This window comes from Amblyraja radiata, chromosome 1 (genome assembly GCF_010909765.2).
Source record: "Amblyraja radiata isolate CabotCenter1 chromosome 1, sAmbRad1.1.pri, whole genome shotgun sequence".
Lineage (NCBI taxonomy): Eukaryota > Metazoa > Chordata > Chondrichthyes > Rajiformes > Rajidae > Amblyraja > Amblyraja radiata.
This window is the reverse complement of record NC_045956.1, coordinates 128685830-128709549: the sequence shown is the minus strand read 5'-3', so window position 1 is coordinate 128709549 and position 23720 is coordinate 128685830. Positions and strand designations below refer to the sequence as shown.

General features: G+C 45.1%; 1 protein-coding gene and 1 long non-coding RNA gene across 2 annotated transcripts in view; one reads left to right on the top strand and one right to left on the bottom strand.

Moving 5' to 3' along the window:
* Positions 1-23720, top strand: part of itga2 (integrin subunit alpha 2) — a 132247-nt gene that overhangs the window by 52588 nt on the left and 55939 nt on the right. Inside the window, exons 3-5 of the mRNA XM_033030853.1 lie at positions 8604-8713; positions 11900-11991; positions 21293-21407. Coding sequence (XP_032886744.1) covers positions 8604-8713; positions 11900-11991; positions 21293-21407 — 317 coding nt within the window. The remainder of the gene's footprint in view (positions 1-8603; positions 8714-11899; positions 11992-21292; positions 21408-23720) is intronic.
* LOC116979296 lies at positions 5361-22006 on the bottom strand. The gene is made up of 3 exons (XR_004413674.1): positions 21885-22006; positions 21066-21067; positions 5361-5373 (listed from the first exon to the last, which is right to left on the bottom strand). It is a non-coding gene; the product is annotated as an uncharacterized LOC116979296 (long non-coding RNA).

Below are 23720 nucleotides of genomic sequence, written 5' to 3'. Positions count from 1 at the left end.
TGATGCCCTTTTGAAGCAGGTGGGAACCTCAGACCTCAGTAGTGACAGGTTGAAAATGTCCGTTAAAACTCCAGCCAGTTGGTCCGCACAGGTTTTTAGAACACGACCGGGTATACCATCTGGTCCAGGTGTTTTTCGGGGGTTCACCCCTCTGAAGGATTTCCTGACGTCGGCCTCTGTGACTGAGACTGAGATACCATCACAGCGAATGGGGGCTCGGGAAGGCACATCAGTATTCTCCCTATCAAAGCGTGCGTAAAACGCATTGAGCTCGTCAGGGAGTGATGTTTCGCCGACATTCGAGCAGCCTCGTGGTTTCGCCTTGTAGGAGGTGATTGCATTCAGGCCCCGCTACAGCTGCCGAACATCTGTCTCGTCCTCCAGTTTGGAGCAGAAGTCCCTTTTAGCCTTTTTGATGGCCTTACCAAGGTCGTATCTGGTCTTCATGTAGACCACTGTATCATCTGACATGAATGCCCTGTGTCTGGTCTTCAGAAGAGTGCGGATCTCAAAGTTCATCCAAGGTTTCTGATTGGGAAACACTCGGAAGGTTTTGATGGGGATGCAGTCCTCCACACATTTCTTAATGAAGTCTGTAACAGCTGTGGCGTATTCGTTCAAGTCCGTTGCCGAGTCCTTGAACATTTCCCAGTCTACAGACTCCAAACAGTCCTGGAGTTGTTCCTCTGCCCCCCCTGACCAGCTCTGTGCTGTCCTCACTTCTGGGGGTGCGCTCTTTAATTGCTGCCTGTAGGCAGGAAGAAGCAGCACCGCGGTATGGTCGGATTTAACGAAATTAGGGCGAGGGATAGAACGATAGGCATTCTTGATGGTGGTGTAGCAGTGGTCAAGGGTGTTAGGTCCTCTGGTGCAGCAGGAGACATGTTGGTGGAAGTTGGGGAGTGATTTCTTTAGGTTTGCCTTATTGAAGTCCCCAACAATGGTGGTAAATGTCTCGGGGTAAGACGTCTGGTGTTTGTTGACCACGGCTTGCAGCTCCTCCAGTGCCAGACGGACGTCTGCCTGGGGTGGGATGTAGACCGCGGTCAGGATGATGGAGGTGAATTCCCTTGGGAGGTAGAAGGGACGGCACTTCACCGCCAGATGTTCCAGGTGTGGAGAGCAGGAGTTGGACAGGACTGCCACGTCTGAACACCACGCAGAGTTGACCATGAGGCAGACGCCCCCTCCTCTCCCTTTCCCAGATGCCAGTGCATGGTCCATACGGTGGATGGAGAACCCTTCAGGCTGGACCACTGAATCTGGGGAGCTGGGGGTGAGCCATGTCTCTGTGAAACAGAACACAGAGCATTCCCTCAGCTCCCTTTGATAAAGCAGTCTTGCCCTTAAGTCCTCCACTTTGTTTTCAAGGGACTGTACATTGGCCAGTAGGATAGTAGGGAGAGGGGGCCGAAGTCCCCTGCGCTTCATTCTGGCCTGAAGTCCTGCCCGTCGGCCATGGGGATAAGACAGGAGAATGGGGTTAGGAGGGAGAGATAGATCAGCCATGATTGAATGGCAGAGTAGACTTGATGGGCCGAATGGCCTAATTCTACTCCTATTACTTATGACCTTATGACCTGATGAGAAGTGAAGCAATGGTGCAGCATTACGTGCCACAAGAAAGGTTAAGAAAGTTAATGGTATCTACAATAATGGAGCCATGTGGTATTGGGATGGTTGTACAGATGGTTGTGGGGGGAGCTAGTGTGTGTTCATCAATCCCAGCAATTGGCCTAGACCGTCTATTTCATGCTCTGAAAACGAAGAGTCTTTGAAATTCACAAGCTGTGTACTTACACAACTTCTAAACCCAGATTAGTCGGCAAAACCTGGATGAGATCATGAGCCTATCTCACAGGCACAACACGTGGGATGAAGAGTAAACTAAAGAACAACTCAATAAAAACATAAACTTTCTTTTCAAAGTTTCTGTTCCAATATGCAAGGTGTTCTGGGCAAAATACTATGCAACAAGAGGTATAGGTGATGATATGGGTCGAGACCCTTCAGCAGTCTGATGAAGGGTCTCTACCTGAAACATCAACAATTCCTATTCTCCAGAGATGCTGCCTGACCCGCTGAGTTATTCCATCATTTTGTGTCCATCTTCGGTCTAAACCAGCATCTGCAGTTCCTTCTTACACAGTATAAGTCACTATATTGTTCGAAAACCATTGTCCTAAACAAACAACATTAATTTGCTCTGAATTTGCACCCTGGTACTATTTGTTCATTTAAGTCATCCCCTCTGTAAATTATTCAGAAGCAAATGCCATTTGACCTTTCAACCAACATAGACTCAAGCAATCTCTGCTTCCATGCATCGCAGATCTAGAAATACTTTAAATTGTTATATGGAGGGTGTGGAAAGGAAATTATTAACTTCTGGAACAATCTGACTTGCTCATGTTTGCAGTGTCCTGGTGTGTTGCTCACTGCCAACTCTTTGATATTTTAACAGCAAGGGCCTCTTTGAGGTTTGCCGCAAAGTCAAATGGTGAGATATTTATGGATATTCAGATTGGGGGTGGGGTTGGGGGTGCAGTGGTTGTTCTTGGTGTACTGGTTCATGAGAGCAAAGAAGTGTGCAGCTACAGGAAGCAGGTTGGAATGTTAATGAACAATATAGCCTTTGTTGCAAGGTAATTAAAGTGTAAGTGTACAGCAGTCTTTTGAGACTGTGAGGGATGTGGAGAAACCACTTTTAAAGCAGTATAGGAAAGACAAAAAATGCTGGAGTAACTCAAGGGTCAGACAGCATCTCAGGAGAACACGAATAGGTGATGTTTCGTGTTGGGACCTTTCTTCAGACTGATTCAAAGCAGTTCTACCTTATTGGAGACCCTCAGATTCAAATTCTTTGCCTCAGAGATCAGTGGAGGTTCATCTGGTAAATTCAAGGCCCAAATTGAAAGGGTTTTGGTCTTGTGCAGTCAGAGGGTTTTGCTTTGTTTTACACTTGTTATTGCCCAGTCGAGGGCCAGGCAGATCTTTGGTCCTTGAAGCTTAGTTTAGTTTTAGTTTTTAGTTTAGTTTATAGCCATGTGTACTGAGGTACAGTGAAAATAGACAATAGACAATAGGTGCAGGAGTAGGCCATTTGGCCCTTAGAGCCAGCACCGCCATTCAATGTGATCATGGCTGATCATGCACAATTAGTACCTGACTTCTCCCCATATCCCCTATCTACAAGAGCCCTATCTAGCTCTCTCTTGAAAGTATCCAGATAAATGGCCTGAGGTATAGAATTCCACAGACTCACAACTCTCTGTGCGAAAAAGTGTTTCCTCGTCTCCATTCTAAATGGCTTACCCCTTATTCTAAAACTGTGGCCCCTGGTTCTGGACTCCCCCAACATCGGGAACATGTTTCCTGCCTCTAGCGTGTCCAAACCCTTAATAATCTTATCTGTTTCAATAACCCCTCTCATCCTTCCAAAATCCAGAGTATACATGTCAAGCATTATCTCAGCATATGACAGTCCTGCTGTCCCGGGAATTAACCTTGTGATCTTACGCTGCACTCCCTCAATAGTAAGAATGTCCTTCCTCAAATTAGGGGACCAAAACTGCACCCAATATTCCAGGTGTGGTCCACTAGGGCCCTGTACAACTGCAGAAGGACACTCACACACACATAAGCACACACACAACCACACACACAAAAACACTACCACACACAAAAAACACTACCACACACAAACACACACTCACACGCACATATCGCATGGGGAATGTGCCCACAATACTACTTTTGACATGCCGAGTGTCATATCCACTGGCATCTATGTAGCGTGGACTCTTAAGGGTCTATCCCACTTGGTGATTTTTTCGGAGACTGTCGGCATCATTGACTGACATATATAAGGTCACTGAAAAAGTTGCGGCATGACGCGGCGTGATGACGTTTGACACGCGGTGTTTCCTCAAGTGTCGCAACATTTTTTTTGTCGTCGCTGGATTTTGAAATGTTCAAAATCATTCGGCGACCCTGATACGTCAGTCAATTACGCTGGCAGTTGGGACAAGCCCTTAAAGCTAAATCCTTGCTCCCTGCATCAGCCTCCCAGCCACACATTCAGATCCCCTACCTCCCTGTTCCTGCCCTCACTAGGGCAGTCAGCGGAAGGACTGCACATGATTACACTCCAGCCATCCACAGTGTACAGATGTAGGATAAAGGGAATAACATTTAGTGCAAGGTAAGGCCAATTAAATATAGTCTGAGGGTCTCCAATGAGGTAAATGATAGCTCAGAACCGCTCCCTCGTTGTTGCTAAGGTGGTTCAGTTGTCTGCTGGGAAGAAATTACTTTGATAAATATGCTACCCATTTGTAATTTTGGATGTTCTCATCAATGGTTGAGGTTATCCTGTGAACAATAGAACAATAATGACAAACATGATGCCAGGTTACATCAATCTCCAAAGGAATAGTTAGATCTCAAGCCGGGTGTTAAGTAGCCAGGTTGTTGTCTCTGCGTCAATGTCTGCCAGGCCCCGCACGCCATTCGCCAAACATGATGCCAGGTTACATCAATCTCCCAAGCTGGTCATTTTCTGATCTTTGTTTGCCATAGACATCTATACATTGATTTTCTTCACACTGACAATGAAACACACACAGGAGGAAATCTCCTTTTAGTCCTGGCTCTTCTATCCTGAACGATATTTTAACATAATATTCACCTTTTGATAATGGAAAAATAAGGAATTGCAGATGCTGGTTTACAAAAAAAATACACAAAGTGCTGAAGTAACTTAGTAGGTCAGGCAGAATCTCTGGAGAACATGGATAGGTGGTGTTTTGGGTCGGGACCTTTCCACAGACTCCTCGTAGTGGCTGCTAGCTACCTCAAATGTATAAATGCCATTGATAGGCACTGCCTAATCGATTTGTTTCTATCTTGCAAAACAGCAAAGGTAACCTCAATGCAGATAGATTCCACTATTTTTCACATGTATATCATGAGTTTTTAGGGTGTTTCCTATTTTAGTGCCAATAGATCTCATTGGCCTTTCTGACGAACATTTACCTCTCAGATGCCATTCCCTCTGCACAAATAGGCTGCTGTGTTGCCCAAATTATGAATGTTTGTGCAATGCAAAGTGTGTTTCAAAAGTAGTAAAGCAAGTTGGAATGTCCTGTGCTCATGGAAAACACCATAAAACAGAAATATATGTCTGCCATCCAGTGGACAAAGTTAGGAATCACGCTGGCAATGTTCTTCAATACACAGCGGCCACCTAATACATATGTCGATTTTACCAGGGAATATCAAGGTAATTTTCAATAGTTTTGAAAAGTTTTGAGTATTTCTTTATGTCAGGCAGATAGCACATTGACAGATTTGGAAGGCGTCTAAGCATAGCTACATGTGTAAGGCGACTGTCAAAACAGTATCACTGCAAAAAGAGCCTGCTCTATAGACAATAGACAATAGGTGCAAGAGTAGGCCATTCGGCCCTTCGAGCCAGCACCGCCATTTAATGTGATCATGGCTGATCATCCACAATCAGTACCCCGTTCCTGCCTTCTCATCCTGACTCCGCTATTTTTGAGCCCTATCTAGCTCTCACTTGAAAGCATCCAGAGAACCTGCCTCCAACGCCCTCTGAGGCAGAGAATTCCACACTCACAACTCTCTGTGAGAAAAGGTGTTTCCTTGTCTCCGTTCTAAATGGCTTACTCCTTATTCTTAAACTGTGGCCCGTGGTTCTGGACTCCCCCAACATCGGGAACACGTTTCCTGCCTCTAGCGTGTCCAAACCCTTAACAAGCTTATATGTTTCAATGAAATTCCCTCTCATCCTTCTAAACTCCAGAGTGTACAAGCCCAGCCGCCCCATTCTCACAGCATATGACAGTCCCGCCATCCCGGGAATCAACCGTAAACCTACGCTGCACTCCCTCAATAGCAAAAATGTCCTTCCTCAAATTAGGCGACCAAACCTGCACACAATACTCCAGGTGTGGCCTCACTAGGGCTCTGTACAACTGCAGAAGGACCTCTTTGCTCCTATATTCCACTCCTCTTGTTATAAAGGCCAATATGCCATTCGCTTTCTTCACTGCCTGCTGTACCTGCATGCTTACTTTCATAGACTGATGAACAAGGACCCCCAGATCCCATTGCACTTCCCCTTTTCCCAACTTGACACCATTTAGATAGTAATCTGCTTTCCTATTTTTGCTACCAAAGTGGATAACCTCACATGTATCTGCATTAAACTTCATCTGCCATGCATCTGCCCACTCCCCCAACCTGTCCAAGTCATCCTGCATTCTGATAGCATCCTCCTCACAGTTCACACTGCCACCCAGCTTTGTGTCATATGCAAATTTGCTAATGTTACTTTGAATCCCTTCATCCAAATCATTGATGTATATTGTAAATAGCTGCGGTCCCTGCACCGAGCCTTGCGGTACCCCACTAGTCACTGCCTGCCATTCTGAAAGGGACCCGTCAATCCCTACTCTTTGTTTCCTGTCTGCCAACCAATTTTCTATCCATGTCAGCACTCTACCCCCAATACCATGTGCCCTAATTTAACCCACTAATCTCCTATGTGGACCTTATCAAATACTTTCTGAAAGTCCAGGTACACTACAACCACTGGCTCTCCCTTGTCCATTTTCCTAGTTACATCTTCAAAAAATTCCAGAAGATTAGTCGAGCATGATTTCCCCTTCGTAAATCCATGCTGACTCTGACCGATCCTGTTACTGCTATTACTTTGCCCTAATCTCACCAAATTCCATCCCACATCCGCACCACAAATGCCAAAGTTGCAAGGCTTTGGTTTTGAGAACAAAACCAGCACTTTTTTGCATCTTTTAGCAGTTTTTACCATTTTAAAGCAAATCTTTATAAGAGAGGAAGATCTTTCAGATAAAGAGACTGGTATTTAGGCTGTTGAAGATTTCCTGTAAAACACTGCTCCATAGCAGACTATCAGTTTCCCAAAAGTGTGTGAACTCAGTTACCACTGCCTGTTCTGTCGGGTGGCATGGACCAGAGGTCGGGTGGCATGGTGGAGCATTTGTAGAGTTGCTGCCATCCAATGCCAGAGACCTGGTTCGATCGTGACTATGGATGTTTGTACAGAGTTTGTATGTTCTCCCCATGCCCCACATAGGTTTTCTACAGGTGATCCGGTTTCCTCCCACACTCCAAAGACATACAGGTTTGTAGGTTAATGGGCTTTGATAAAAATTGTAAATTGTCCCTAGTGTGTAGGACAGTGCTAGCTTGCGGGTATCGCTTGTCGACGTGTACACACGGTGGGCCGAAGGGCCTGTTTCCGAGCTGTATCTCTAAACTAAACAAAACTAAACCACAAAGTCTAGGTGCTGACAGCTGATGGAACAGCACCTCTGGAGCTGCTGATGGAGTGGTCAAAAATGCAAAACTGTGTGAAGTCTACAGTAACCCTGCAGGCAGAACACAGTCGCCATTCACTTGGTCGAGACCGGACAGCTCTGCTCAGTTCGAAGACCATTGTGGTCAGACACACCGACGTCACCCCAGTGTTCTTCTCTGACCACTGCCTCCTTTGGGCTTCCTGTCACATACGGAGGATCAGAAGGCAGGTTGGGGGATGTTAAATGGCAAGCTGCTGACCCCAGAGAACGTTGAGGAACTAAAGAAGGATGATGCAGGAATGAGAACTGTGAAGCCCCTCTTTCACTCACCAATACACCGCTAAAAAGCACCCTGGCAGAACATCAAGAGGTTCTTCATCCTCACAGGCATTCAGAAACCAAGACGGGGTCTGAGGGAATTGTGCCAACTCCTGACAGACTTGCAGCAATTCTTCCACCTGCAGTCAAGAGGGTGGATATGAGGGAGGAACTCTGAGAAATGAAGAGGCAGCAAGCCATGTTGGCAGCATGTCAGACTCCATAAGGGAAGACCCTCATCTACAAGCAAAAGTGGAGAATGATAACATCAGGATTTGGAGACCCATCTCACTGCTAATTATGTCCTATAAGATCCTGTCCAAGGTCATCGCCAACCAGGTCAAGTCTGTTCTGGGATAGGTGATTCACTCAGCCCTAACCTATGTGTAAAAAAGATTATCTAATAAAGATTATCTAAATAAGCAAACTGTACAATCTGGAGTTCAAGATCATCTTTAATCAGTACCCTTATTATGGTGGTACAGCAGGTCGTTAGTTGTTAGTTCATCTTTACCGCTTCCAAGTGACCAGTGTAGAAAGTGAGTGTTAGTATAAAGCATACAGTAAGGTGGGGTTAGTGATGCTATTTCTACTATGATTGGTTCACATGCAATAACCAATCTACATCCTTCCCCGTAAAAAGCGAATATAGTTAAACTTATCCACGCAGCACCTGCACGTCTGCAGCGTATGATGATGCAGCTCCAGCGATTCGACTTCAAAATTGTTTACACAAAGGGTAAACTTCCAAGACATTTTCAGGTTGGGACCCTTCTTCAGACCCAGGCAGGCTAGGTTAAAGTTAAAGAAAATTATGAACAAATTAAATCCGACCGATATTGAATCAACCAAATACGTTGTGATGTGGTGCTACATTTTTTTAAATATTAAGCTTTAAATTTTTATTTCACACTACAGGCTGCTTGTCGGCTCTCCATGGAATGGGTTTCCGGATAATCGCATGGGAGATGTCTACAGATGTCCTGTAAATGGCAACAGTGCAAGTTGTGAGAGACTTAACTTGGGAGGTAGGTTTGATGGCATTTACTTTACTTAGTGACATATCTTATCAAATAAGATGGCCTATGGAGATGCACATGGAGATGCAGGGAATGGAGTGACATGGATGGATCAACAGAGGAGATTAGTTTAACTTGGCATTACGTTAAACACAGACATTGTGGGTTGATGTTCCTGTTCTAGTACAGTACTATGTTCTGTTCTATTCTTTCTCCTCTCTATCTGGTTCACTTTCTTCATTCATTGAACAATATCCATACCTTGTTATTTGCTGCCCCACCCTCCTCCCCTTTCTCCCACCTCCACAGCTTAATGTATCATCTGACAAAGTCTTTGGATGCTGGCCATAGGGGAAACAAGCAGAAATGGATGGAAACACTCAGCAAGTCAGGCAGCATCTATGGAAAGGGAAACAGAATTAACATTTCAGATCTGACACCCTATGTCAGCATTAAGAAGGAGAAAACAAGTTAATTGTCAGCAGCAAGGGAGGTGGGGGAGGGAGAATAGAACAAAATGATCTCTGAAAGGGTGTCTAAATAAGTTAATATGGCAGTTGGATCAGATCATACTTAATTGTCTGTATTAGCTGTGGCTAATAATATGGATCTGGGACACTCCAAACAGGACAGGCGATATGAATAAAGAAAGACAAATTGAGAAAGCCTCAGAAAAATGATTGGCAGAAATAGAAAATATCTTTAAAAAAGAGCAAATTCCTTGCTTTTAAATTATTTGGAATAATTTAACAGAAAGACAGTGTCAGGCCAAGTAACCACCAGGTGGCGCTTGATGGCAGCCTCGCCTTCAGGCTGTCTGTCCTTTTCGTCTTTTTTTAGTGTATTTAAAAAGTTTACATTAATGTTCTCTGGTTTTGTTTTATGTGGGAGGTAGGGGAGGAGATACCTTTCCAGAGATGCGATTGTTTTCTGGGTTGTATCTCCGGTCGCTCTGTGGCCTAACATCGTGGCGCTGGAGGCCTGCTCGGGATTGACTTTGAGATCCACCGCAGGGCATGGACTTAACATCGGAGCCGATCCCTTGCCTGGGTTCGACACTCCAACCACGGCCTGTGGACTTTAACATCAGGAGCTCGCAGTTTCGGGTTGAGACCGACGTCGGGAAGCTCCAAAAGCCGCACAACGTTCTACTAGCCCCGACCCGGGGTAGATCGCCCGGCGCGGGGGAGCTGAGAATTCCCCCCGATGCAGGAGCTTGATCACCCTGACGAGGAGGCCCGCTGTCGGCTACGGGAGTAAGATCATCCCGTCAACGGAAAGTTAGAGGCCCCCAACCACTGGAGGACAAAGAAGGGAGAGATTGAACTTTTTTTCGCCTTTCATCACTGTGAGGAATGTGGAGGAGTTACTGTGGTGGATGTTTATGTTTAAATGTATTTTGTGTGTTCTGTTGCATTTTATTAGTATGCCTCATATGTTGCAAAACATACTTGGCTAATAAAATATTATTAGTACTATGATGATTATAATTATGATTACATTGATTCAACCAGAGATACAACTCCTTTGATTTTAAATTGGAAGAACTGTACAATATTTCATTGCTATTCTTCCTGATCTAATCTACCAATACATGTGTTTACTGATTATGTTTGTTGGATTTGAGTTGGATTTATGAGTTCAATACCATAACCACTGGGCTACCAAACTCCAAAATCATCAACAGAGAAGAATTTTCTCCATGAAATGACAGCAGAGATTCAAGAGAACTGAAAATATAATTTAATTTAACTACATCAATATGGACTGGAAAAACGAAGCTGCCCCTTCAAAAAGAAAACTAATCTCCTTTTGCCAAATTTCAGAGTTTTTTGGCCCATTAGTTATTGTATTGAAGTTATAAATGTAATCAGAAGATTTGAGCATTTGTGACTCAACCAAGAAAAAAAAAATGAAAACCACTGGATGGTAAAACACGCTGCTGTTTCACAAACAGTCCAGCACTCCCTTTTAGAAAGTATCCTATCCGGTTGCAAGACTGCTTGATATGGCAACTCAGTCATTCCCTCTGTTCTCTTCTCCCATCATGCAGAAGATACAATGATTTGAATGCACATACTACTAGATCCGTTAACAAATTATTTCCTGCTGTTATCAGACTCTGGAACAGACCGCTTATCTGCTAAGGATAATTTTCCGATCTTTTAATCTACCTCGTTACAGCCTTTGCACTTTGTTTATCTTCACTTTCTCTGTAGCTGCAGCACTATATTCTACACTGTTTATATTCATAAATTCATAAGTTCGTTAGTCATAATTATTTAGTTGAACTAGGCCATTCGGCCCATCGAGGCTCCTCCACCATTCAATCATGGCTGATCTATCTTTCCCTCTCAACCTCATTCTCTTGCCTTTTCCCCATAACCCTTGACAACCTTACTAATCAAAAATCTGTCAAACTCTGCCTTAAAAATGCCACAGATTCACCACCACCAGACTAAATAAATTCCTCCTCTATTGTCTCTTTTGCACAACCTGTTGTACCCAGGTATAGTATGATCTGCCTGAATAACAAACACTCCAAAGTATTTCAGTGTGTCTCGGTATTTGTAACAATGATAAACCATTATCAACACTCCTACTTGATGATTGCAGACTATACCTTGTTGTAAGATTAATCCCTTTCATTCACAATAAAGATTGATTTAACCCTTTTTATTGCCACAGATGAATGATTATAAACATACATAGTTCAATTGTGTGGGTTGTATAGTGGCAGATTCTGTACTCTGACTAATCAGTGCCTACATGATGATAACAAAAATGTAGTCCCTTAGAAATCAGGAAGATATCTTTCATTCTCTCTTCAGGATTGAACTATTTGTGATGCTCTCACCACACCGAGAAGAGCGAGTTCTGCAGGGCATCCCGTGCTTGAGTTCTGGTTCCAACGTTTCCACTTTTATCCAGTCCCTATTTCTCTTCCACTTCCCCCGTCTATCTCCTGAATAACAAATGAACATTGGGACTGTTTATTGCAAACGAATGCTATTTAATTTGTTAAACCAGTTAACTATTATTCCGCCAAGTGGCATTTAGTCGACTAAAGATTGATTTTTGTTGGCCCACAAGTTGAGATTTCCCTCTGTAGCAGACAACTATAAAGCGTGACTTTGACTACACAAATTCTATACTGAAATATAATGTTTCAGCTGTTTGTTGCTGATCTTTCAGATAAAATGACTTTTCCAAATGTGACAGAGGTCAAGCAGAACATGAATACCGGTGCAACGCTTGTCAGGAATGATGAAACTGGCGGATTTTTGGTAATTACTGATTTTCAAACTGTAAAGTGTGCTCACTTTTCTGAAGATTGTGATTGGTACGTACTATTGCCAACATTATATATAATGTTTAAGATTGCTGCATTGTCCTGGTATTAATAATCCCCAAAGAAATATCATTGAATTATTTAAATTAATGGCACTCAATGTTCATAAATTCATAAGTAATAGGAGCAGAATTAGACAATTCTGCTCCGCGATTCAATCATGGCTGATCTATCTTTCCCTTTCAACCCCATTCTCCTGCCTTCCCCCCCCATAACCCCTGACATCCAAGACCTTTGCTGAGATGAATTACCTGTTGGGCTGTACTCTTGCATCCCACTCCTGCATGGCATAACACACCTAAAATAAGGAAATTATATTTTTTCCTTTAAATTAAATGGATTAACAAAACTGTTGAACTCAATGTTGAACTAAACTGAGGTGTGATTTAAGCTTCCATCATTTGAAGGAACGTTAGGAATCCGCTACACTTATTGGTAGCTCCCTTCATGATTAGAATGCCACAGTCCTGGGAATAATTCCTCTCTGCAATTGAAGATTATAAACTTTCTCTTAACTGCACAGAACATACAGTGGATATCTTCTCATATTATGGAAAGACATTTAAGGAAAGGGTGCGACAATGTGTTAAGAAGAATGATTATCATTTGATTAGTCATCATCCTTGAAACATATGAGTTTCTTAATGGCAGTCAATCCAGTTAAGATCCTTCACCATTTGAAACAACAGTAGAGGCTCCCAAATTTGGAGTTGGTTGGACTTCTGACCTGGCAACACATACTATTGCCTTGTACATTGAACAAAAATGTGAAATTTCCAAGCAAACACAGCATCCCACTGAGTCTGAAGAAGGGTGCCGACCCTATTCCTTTTCACCAGAGATGCAGCCTGACCCGCTGAGTAACTCCAGCATTCTGTGTCTTCAGTAAAAACCAGCATCTGCAGTTCCTTCCTATACAGAATCCCATTAATCTTGCCCCAAAGTCTGATAACGTTCAAACAAAATCCTGAACTGCAGTGCTGTCTGTGTGGAGTTTGCACATTCTTCCCGTGATCATGTGTGTTCCTTGGATGTTCCTGTTTCTCCCGAAAATGTGCAGATTGGAGGTTAATTGTTCATTGAAATTTATCCCTAGGTTACAAGGAAATGATATAATCTGAGGGGTGGAGGGTGGGGGAACTGATGATGGAAATATGGGGAGAATAAAATGGGGCCATAATAAGATCCATGTAAAAATGGGTGGGTGATGGTTGACCTGGACTTGGTGGGCCAAAGGGCCTGTTTCTGTGGTGTATATCTCTATGACTTTTCTGACAAAAAGTCTGCAAACTGAAATGTTAACCCTTTTCATTTAAGCACCGAACCAACCTGGTTTGATGAGCATTTCTTTTATTTTCTATTCTATTCATTTTTGCAAATATTCATCTAATTCAGAACCATTGGCTCATTAGGCCTTGATATGTTGATGGCTGAGAATAAGTGGGATGACAGGTTGGGTGCATTTTCAGAGCAAGGGCCCTCATGAACAGAGTTTTCTTCAGATATTTCCAAAATTAACAGCAGGGCCGTGATTAAAATGCTTGCCTCACTTCTCATTGAAGCCTACCAGATTAAACGATGACTACTTCTCAGTTGAAAAGCTTTTGGCAACTTGCTGCACTGGGGAATTAGAAAGGTGGCATGGGATCAGGAGTTATGGATGTATCAGGGTAACTGAGATTTGGGGGAAGTTTGAGGACACCAGGGCATGGAAATTGATCCAGGACCATGGGGTGAGGGAGGTGGGCTCTTGAAAAACTGAGAATTAGAATAGAATAGAATTACCTTTATTGTCATTCAGACCTTATGGTCTGAATGAAATTATAGGGTCAGACGACCGATATCTACACACCCATCTGGGATGGCTAAGGAAGCAAGAGAGACTTTACAGAGCTTGGAGATATATTTAGCCACGAGAGACATCGGGGATTAAGAAACCTGTTTGTTCATAAATTCATGTTCATGTGATAGGAGCAGAATTGGGCCGTTCGGCCCATCAATTTACTTCACCATTCAATCAAGGCTAATCTCTCTCTCTCCCTCTCAACACCATTCTCCTGCCTTCTCACCATAACCCCTGGCACCCTTACTAATCAAGAATCTATTTATATCTGCCGTAAAAATATCCATTGACTCGGCCTCCACAGCCTTCTGTGGAAATGAATTCCACAGGTTCACCAGCCTCTGACTAAAGAAATTCCTCCTCATCTCCTTCCCAAAGGAACATGCTTTTATTCTAAGGCTAAGACCTCTGGTCCTAGACTCTCCCACTAATGGAAACATCCTCTCCGCATCCACTCTATCCAAGCCTTTCACTATTCGGTAAGTTTGGAGAGATGAGGAGTTTTTCCAGTGGTTGCAGACGTATAGAAGTATTGGGACAAATGGGAGGAGTAAAGATGTAATAACGAGGAACTGCAGTTGCTGGGAGGCGTATAACATTGCGCAGGAGACATCTTTTTCCAGTGTTATGTATTATACACCAATGTTCCGTGCCCCACTCTCCCCAAAGCAACAAACAGTGTTGAAGTAAATAGCGGCTCAGAGACCAGACCTGTGGAATCACAGGTGATGAATTAGTTTTGGATGTGAATAATGATCAAACACTTAACAGATGCTTTCATTAGTTAGCGATAATAATCTGGCATTTCCATTTCGCCCATTCGATCTGCTTCTACCTGAGTTGAGGGTCAGGTTGTGATCATGCCAGTTCAAGTGAATTCTTGTGCAATTTCAGGGTGATAGGTTTACAAATCTAATTTCAAGGGAGCTTAAATATTTGGCATCACAATTGGAATACAATCACAAACTCCCTGGACTGCACATACAACAAGTAATTTGATATCATTATAATGCACAGGGCCATATTTTAGACCTGACAATTACAGATTTCTCCAGGAGAGCCATGCGTGTTCAGGAACATGTTTTTGATCTGTACACAGGAATTCGAGGATAGAGATACAGATTATGTTTTGTTCATACCATGAATGTGTCATGGCTAGAAATTTTACAAATATACTGCTGGAAAGATTTATGATCTTGAATTTCGTTTTGGTAGAGGCACAGTGATCTCATTGGAAGGAGGTGCTGAAGTCATAAGTAATATGAGCAAAATTTGCAGATGACACCAAAGGTTTGTGGATAGTGAGAAATGCTGTCAAAGAATATAGCAGGGCATAGTTCACTTGGAAACGTAGGTGGAGAAAAGGCAGATAGAGTTTAATCAAGACCACTGTGAAGTGTACTTTGGGAGATCAAACGTAAGTAGAGAGTATGCAGCAAGTGGTGGAATTCTTTGGAGTGATGATATACTGAGTGATCTTGGAGTGAAACCCAATAGCATGCTAAAAGTGGCAAGACAAGTAGCCAGGGTGGTAAAGAAGACATGTGGTATACTTGCATTTGTCAGTTTAGTCATCGAGTACAAAAGCTAGCAAGTTACGTTGCAGCTGCATAAACTTTGGTTAGGCCACTTTAGGAGTATTAGAATCATAGAGTCATACAGCGTTGAAACAGATCCTTCTACACAACTTGCCCACACCAACCAACATGCCTCATCCTGACTAGTCCCACCTGCCTGCTTTTGGATAATATCTCTCGAAACCTACCCTATCCATATACCTGTCTACATTTTTCTTAAATGTTGTGATATTACCTGCCTCAACACCCTCCTCAGGCAGCATGTTCCATACACCCAACGCCCCTCAGGTTACCCATTCAATCCTTCCCCCCTTCCCCCCCCCCCAACATTAAACCAATGTCCTCTGGTTCTTCCCCAATTCTGGGCAAAGGACGTAAACCCGATGTATTCTTCTCATGATCTTATACACCTCTACAAGATCACCCATCATCCTCCTGCGCTCCATAGATTAAAGACCAAGCCTGCTTAACCTCTCCTTACAGCTCATTCCCTCAAGTCCTGGCAACATCCTGATAAATCTTCTCTGAACCCTTTAAAGCTTGACAACATCTTTCCTGTAACATGGTGACCAAAACCGAACTCAATACTCTTAATGTGGCCTCACCAATCTATCTATCTATTATATAAAAGTCTGTGCCTGTCGCCTGTGGTCTGTCCGGCTGCTTTTCTGCCTTTTGATTCGTTTCCATCGTGTGATGTCACAATGCCCAATGCTCGCAGATGTCCAATCACAATGCCCAATGCTCGCAGATGTCCAATCGGAATGGATCCATTTACATGGACGGCTGCCGGCTGCATTTCTTCCTTTGATTCACTGCAACTCCGAAACCAGACGCAGAATCGCCGACATCTTTTCCATTTCGGTAGAGATTTCACTTTTCTTTCTAAGTATCCGCTCCTCATTACATTTCGTCGTGTTTAAGTACACGTTTTTAATCAAATCCTTCCCCCCCCCCCCCAATATTTCAAAAATAAACTGGCTTCTCACCCATAGAAGCAGCACCAGCCCCTGGTGAACATTCCAACGTGTGATGTCACAATGCCCGATGCTCACAGATGTCCAATCGGAATGGATTCATTTACATATGCCTTTGCAGGAGCCCCAGCCCCTGGTGAACGTTCCATTGTGTGATGTCACAATGCCCAATGCTCAAAGACATTGTTGCCATAGAGGGAGTACAGAGAAGGTTCACCAGACTGATTACTGGGATGTCAGGAATTTCATATGAAGAAAGACTGGATAGACTCGGCTTGTACTCGCTAGATTTTAGAAGATTGAGGGGGTACCTTATAGAAACGTATAAAATTCTTAAGGGGTTGGACAGGCTAGATGCAGGAAGATTGTTCCAGATGTTGGGGAAGACCAGAACAAGGGGTCACAGTTTAAGGATAAGGGGTAAATCTTTTAGGACCGAGATGAGAAAAACATTTTTTACACAGAGAGTGGTGAATCTCTGGAATTCACTGACACAGAAGGTAGTTGAGGCCAATTCATTGGCTATGGAGGGAAGGCAGGTACAGGATACTGAGTTGGATGATCAGCCATGATCATATTGAATGGTGGTGCAGGCTCGTAGGGCCGAATGGCCTACTCCTGCACTTAATTTCTATGTTTCCCTCTCTTCACCGCTCTCCCTCTCCCACCCATCCCTCTTTCCCCCACCCCCTTTCCTATCTACCCCACCCCCTTCCCTCTCTCCCCCCGCCCCCTTCCCCCATACTGCTCTGTCCCTCTTCCACCACTCCCCGTCCCTCTTCCACCACTCCCGCTACTCCTCTACCCCTCCCTCCCTCCCTCCCCACTCCTCTCCCCCTCTCCCTCTCCTCATCCCTCCCCCACCCCCCTTCCCTCTCTCCCCCACCCCCCTTCCCTCTCTACCCCACCCCCTTCCCTCTCTCCCCCCTCCCCCTTCCCCCTACCCCTCTGTCCCTCTTCCATCACTCCCCCTACCCCTCTCCTCCTCCCTCCCCACTCTTCCTCTTCTCTCCCCCCTTCCCCCTCCTCTCACCCCACTCATTCCCCTCTCTCCCCCCACCCCTCTCCACCTCCCTCCATCCTCCCCTCCCTCCCCATCCCCCCCCTCCCCCACATCTCTCTCCCCATCCCCCTCTCTCACCTCCTACCCCGCTCTCCTTTCCCTCCCAAATCTGTCCCGTTTCCTCCTCCTCCTCTCCCTTCCCTCCCCTCTTCTCACCTCCCCTCCCCCCATCTGTGTGTTTGGGGGGTGGTTAATGTGAGTGTGATGCCACAGCCCCCCCCCCCCCCCCCGCAAATGCCGTTAGGGAAACAGACCCAACGGGTCTGCACTTGGTCTAGTTAATATATAAAACTGTGTGCCTGTCGCCTGCCATCCATCGGGCTGCCTTTCTTCCTTTTGATTCGTTCCATCGTGTGATGTCACAATGCCCAATACTCGCAGATGTCCAATCGGAATGGATCCATTTACATGGACGGCTGCTGGCCGCCTTTCTTCCTTTGATTCACTGCAATTCCGAAACCAGACGCAGAATCGCCGACATCTTTTCCATTTCGGTAGAGATTTCACTTTTCTTTCTAAGTATCCGCTCCTCATTACATTTCGTCATGTTTAAGTACACGTTTTTAATCAAATACCCCCCCCCCCCCCCAATATTTCAAAAATAAACTGGCTTCTCACCCATAGAAGCAGCACCAGCCCCAGCCCCTGGTGAACGTTCCATTGTGTGATGTCACAATGCCCAATGTTAACAGATGTCCAATCGGAATGGATTCATTTACATATGCCTTTGCAGGAGCCCCAGCCCCTGGTGAACGTTCCATCGTGTGATGTCACAATGCCCAATGCTCAAAGACATCGTTGCCATAGAGGGAGTACAGAGAAGGTTCACCAGGCTGATTCCTGGGATGTCAGGATTTTCATACGAAGAAAGACTGGATAGACTCGCCTTGTACTCGCTAGATTTTAGAAGTTTGAGGGGGTATCTTATAGAAACGTATAAAATTCTTAAGGGGTCACAGTTTAAGGATAAGGGGGAAATCCTTAAGGACAGAGATGAGAAAAACATTTTTCACACAGAGAGTGGTGAATCTCTGGAATTCTCTGCCACAGAAGGTAGTTGAGGTCAGTTCATTGGCTATATTTAACAGGGAGTTAGATGTGGCCCTTGTGGCTAAAGGGACCAGGGGGTATGGAGAGAAGGCAGGTACAGGATACTGAGTTGGATGATCAGCCATGATCATATTGAATGGTGGTGCAGGCTAGAAGGGCCGAATGGCCTACTCCTGCACTTAATTTCTATGTTTCTATGTTTCCCTCTCGACACCCTTCTCCCTCTCCCACCCATCCCTCTCTCCCCCACCCCCCTTCCCTCTCTACCACCACCCCCTTACCCCTACCCTCTGTCCCTCCTTCACCACTCCCCCTACCCCTCCCTCCCCACTCTTCCACTTCTATCCCCTTACCCGACGCCTCTTCCTCCCCCACCCCTCTCTCTTCCGCACCCTTCCCCTCTCTCCCCCACCCCTTCCCCTACCCCTCTGTCCCTCTTCCACACCTCCCCGTCCCTCTTCTACCACTCCCGCTACCCCTCTACCCCTCCCTCCCTCCCCACTCTTCCACTTCTCTCCCACTCTCTCCTCACCCCTCTCCCATCCCTCTCTCCCCCACCCCCTTCCCTCTCTCCCCCCACCCCCTTCACCCTATCCCTCTGTCCCTCTTCCATCACTCCCGCTACCCCTCTCCTCCTCCCTCCCCACTCTTCCACTTCTCTCCCCCTTCCCCTCCACTCTCCCTCCCCACTCTTTCCCCTCTCTCCCTCCACCCCTCTCCCCATCCCTCCCTCCTCCCCTCCCTCCCCATCCCCCCTCCCCCACATCTCTCTCCCCATCTCTCACCCCCTACCCTGCTCTCCTTTCCCACCCAAATCTATCCCGTTTCCTCCTCCTCTTCTCCCCTCCCTCCACTCTTCTTACCCCCCCCCCCCCCCCCCCCCCCCGCAAACACCATTGGGGAAACAGACCCAACGGGTCTGCACTTGGTCTAGTGTCTTATATAACTGCAACATGACCTCCCAACTTCTATATTCAATACTCTGACTGATGAAGGCCAATGAGCCAAAAGCCTTCTTAACCGCCCTATCCATCTGTGACACCACCTCCAAGGAACTATGTACCTGCACTCCCAGATCCTTTAGCCCCACAACATTCCCCAGATCCCTACCATTCACTGTGTATGTCCTGCCCATGTTAGACTTCCAAATATGCAACACCTCACATTTCGCTGCTTTGTGTGCAGTTCTAGTCATCACATTATAGGTAGGATGTGGAAGAGTTGGAGAGGGTGTTAAGAGTCAAGAGTATTTTATTGTCACACAGTATGTTCCTGTTGTGTTCGATAAATCACTGAATTCAGATAACAGTTTTGATTCATTCAGTAATTTATTACACTGCTAAATAAGGCACATACACTCACGTATCCTCGAATATCCCCGAACGCACTCGCAAACCCTGAGTACACAGCAGAGCACGCCGCAGGGTGTTTCTACACACTTACTTATCCCCGTACACACTCGCAAACTCATCAGAGCACGTCACAGGATGTTTCGTTCTTGATCACCTGGCACCGTTTGCGACACGGTTCAAGGCTGAGGATCTCTCACTGAAGGGGTGCCCAACACCAATCTTTATGGCATTTCTTATCAGAGCAGACCACGCCACTGCCCACTCCCCGAGCCAATCATAAGCCCCTCTTGTCTGCAACGTTTCTGCGTTACTAGCGGCAGGGGGCGCGGGTGGTCTACCCAACTATTGCTGTTGTGTTTTGTTCACCAATGCAGCATTCCCCATGCCATCCTATGGATAAGACTGTGTTCCCGGGCAATGATCACAGGTGCGAGGAGATAACGCATCTGGAAACGTGTTTTCATTGGCTATGGAATGTAGGGCTGCTAATTTAGCTGATGACTCCATTCCACATTTTAGCTGAAATTATCAATTTAACCTTTGTACTGCAGTTCCAAAATGGAGCAATGATATTATTATTGATTACTTGCAGCAGCATAACAGATGAAGATAAGAGTTATTCACGTGTTGCCTGGATTAAAGTATTAGCTGTAAGGAGAGGTTGGACAAAATTAAAGTGTCAGAAACTGAGGGGTGACCTGATGGAACTACAGTATATAAAATTACGAGAAGCATAGGTAGTGTAGTCAGTCGTTTCAGAGTATGGAAATGTCAAATACTAAAGGGCGTAGATTTAAAGTGAGTGACTCCATGCCACTGGATCCTAACCCAGATCTGCAAAGGACCGTGGGGTGACTGTCTGTGCACCAGTCTTCCCACGTTAAACAAAGTTACGCACAGGCATCCTCCATATAGGGAACAGCACCCTGGAGACACCCATGGTCAGCCATGAACGAAGGGGGCCTAAGAAGGAGGAAAGTTCAAAGGAGATTTGCAAGGTCAGGATAAGACAGGATAAAGAGAATAACGTTTAGTGCAAGATAAAGTCTATTAAAGTCCAATAAAAGATAGTCCCTGGGTATCCAATGAGGTAGATAGTAGGACAGGACTGCTCTCTGGTGTCAGGATGATTCAGTTACCTGATAACAGCTGGGAAGAAACTGTCCCTAAGGGGTGCGATTTCACATTTCCCAGAAGAGGGAGCTGCAGATGCTGGCTTACCAAAGAAAGATATAAAATGCTGGAGTAACAGCAGGTCAGGCAGCATCTCTGAAAACATGGATCAGTGATGTTTCTGGTCATGATGCTTCTTCAGACTTTAGCTTTGTCTTGTTGTTTTTGGCAGAATTTGCTTATTTTTATTTCTTTTTTCAGGTTTGTGCTCCATTATGGGCACAGAAATGTGGAAGACTGTATTATCCAACAGGATTGTGTTCAGATGTAAATTCAAACTTCCAAATATCAAAAACCTTCTCACCTGCTGTTCAATGTAAGTGTTATATGACAGATCTTTTGAATTCATTCAGGTATTCTGGTGGATATATTGTAGCAATGTTACTTACTGTAAGATATCAGCTGTTCTGAAAATAATTTTACAATTGATAAATAACTTTCAAACTCTCATTTCTTTTTCAAAGAAAATGTTGAACCCATCCCCACCTCTTTCCACTTTCCACAGAAACTATTCCCTCCACATCTCTTTGGTTCACTCATCCCTTCCCACCCAAACCGCCCTCTCCCAGGCACTTTGCCCTCCAAACACAGGAGATGGAACACCTGTCCCTGCACCTCCTCCTTCATCTCCATCCAGGATCCTCAGCAGTTCTTCCAGATGTGACAGAGGTTCACATGTACCTTCTCTAACCTCATCTACTGTATTTGGTGCTCCCAATGCAACCTGATTTACATCAGCGGGACCAAACATAGATTAGGGGACCATTTCACCAAACACTTTTACATGGTCCACTAAGGCCTGCTGGATCGCCTGTTTGCTAACCATTTTAACTCCCCTTCCCTTTCCTATACTGACCTTTCTGTCCTTGGCCTTCTCCATTGCCGGAATGAGGCCACACACAAACCGGAGAAACAACACCATAGATTCCGTTTAAGTAGCTTACATCCGAATGAATGAACACTGAATTCTCCAATTTTAATTAAGTAAAACCATCTACCTCTTTCTTTACTGTGGCAATTCCTACCCGATGTGCACCAATTTCACCCACTCTCCCATCCATCTTCAATCCCCTTCCCCCCCCACCTACATCCTTCCTTCTGGCTTTACATTTCATTCTTCCTCTTCTTGTCTGACACCCTTTTGTCTCCTTTTCACCACTAGCCTTTGTCACTTACACCAACTATCCGCCAATCAACCCCCCTTCACCTGTATCATCTATAATTTGCCAGACTTTGTCCTGCCCTACCTCTCTTTTCCAGTTTTCTTCCCCCTACTACAATTAGTCTGATGAAGAGTCCTGATTCACAACGCCAGCTGTCCTTCCCTCCACAAATGCTGCCTGACCCGCTGAGGTATTCCAGCAATTTGTGTAAAAACCAATGGAGTTGTGAATCATCCCGAAAAGGCTCTTCCACTGAAACACCAGTCACGTGGCCAGGCTCATTTTCCACACAAGGTCCAGTATGGTCCCTCATCAAGTTGGACAGTCCACATAGTGTTTGAGGAAACCTTGAATACACCTAACAAATTCTGCCCCATCGGAGCCATTTGCGCTAAGTAGATTTGCACTAACTTAACATTTGGACAGATACATGGTTAGGACAGTATACCTGGATATGGGCCAAATGCAAATAAGTGGGACTAGTGTAGATGAGACAAATTGGGCCAAAGGGCCTGTTTGCAATCTCTAAAGCGCCAAGGCCACAGATGAGTTACACACAGAAAACAGATGGAACTTTAATCTGCCGTCACCCTCCACTCAGCCACATCGCTGAAACCTCCAGAACCACAGCAAGGCGGCACAGCGATATAGTTGCTGCCTTATAGAGCCAGAGACCCGGGTTCAATCCTGACTACGGGAGCTGTCTGTACGGAGTTTATACGTTCTCCCCGTAACCCATGTAGGTTTTCTCCGGGAGCTCTAGTTTCCTCCCACACTCCAAAAATGTACAGGTTTGTAGGTGAATTGGCTTGGTAAAATTGTAAATCATTCCTAGTGTGTGTAGGATAGTGCTAGTAGTGTTTCCGCGCTGTATCTCTAAACTAAACTCAACTAAATTCTAACCCAAAGCCACAGCAATTACCCTCAAACAAATCAGCAGATGGACAGCCTCCCCTAACAATGCTGCTCCACGATACCTTTCCTTCTTTTAATCAGCAGTTGTGCAATCAAATAGCTCATTTAATTTAAAATCTCCGGCTGCTGCTCTACCACCTCCCCAGCTATTAGCATAGCTACGTTTGTTGATGAGGCAACACGTTGTACTGTCTATATAGATACATGGAGAGCAAATGTCTATAGTCTATAGGTGCAGGAGTAGGCCACTCGGCCCTTCAAGCCAGCACCACCATTCAATGTGATTAGGCTGATCTTCCCCAATCAGTACCCCGTTCCTGCCTTCTCCCCAGATCCCCTGACTCCGCTGTCTTTAAGAGCCCTATCTAGCTCTGTCTTGAAAGTATCCAGAGAAACGGCCTCCATCGCCCTCTGAGGCAGAGAATTCCACAGACTCACAACTCTCTGTGTGAAAAATTGTTTCCATATCTCCGTTCTAAATGGCTTACCCTTTATTCTTAAACTGTGGCCCCTGGTTCTGGACTCCACCAACATCGGGAACATGTTTCCTG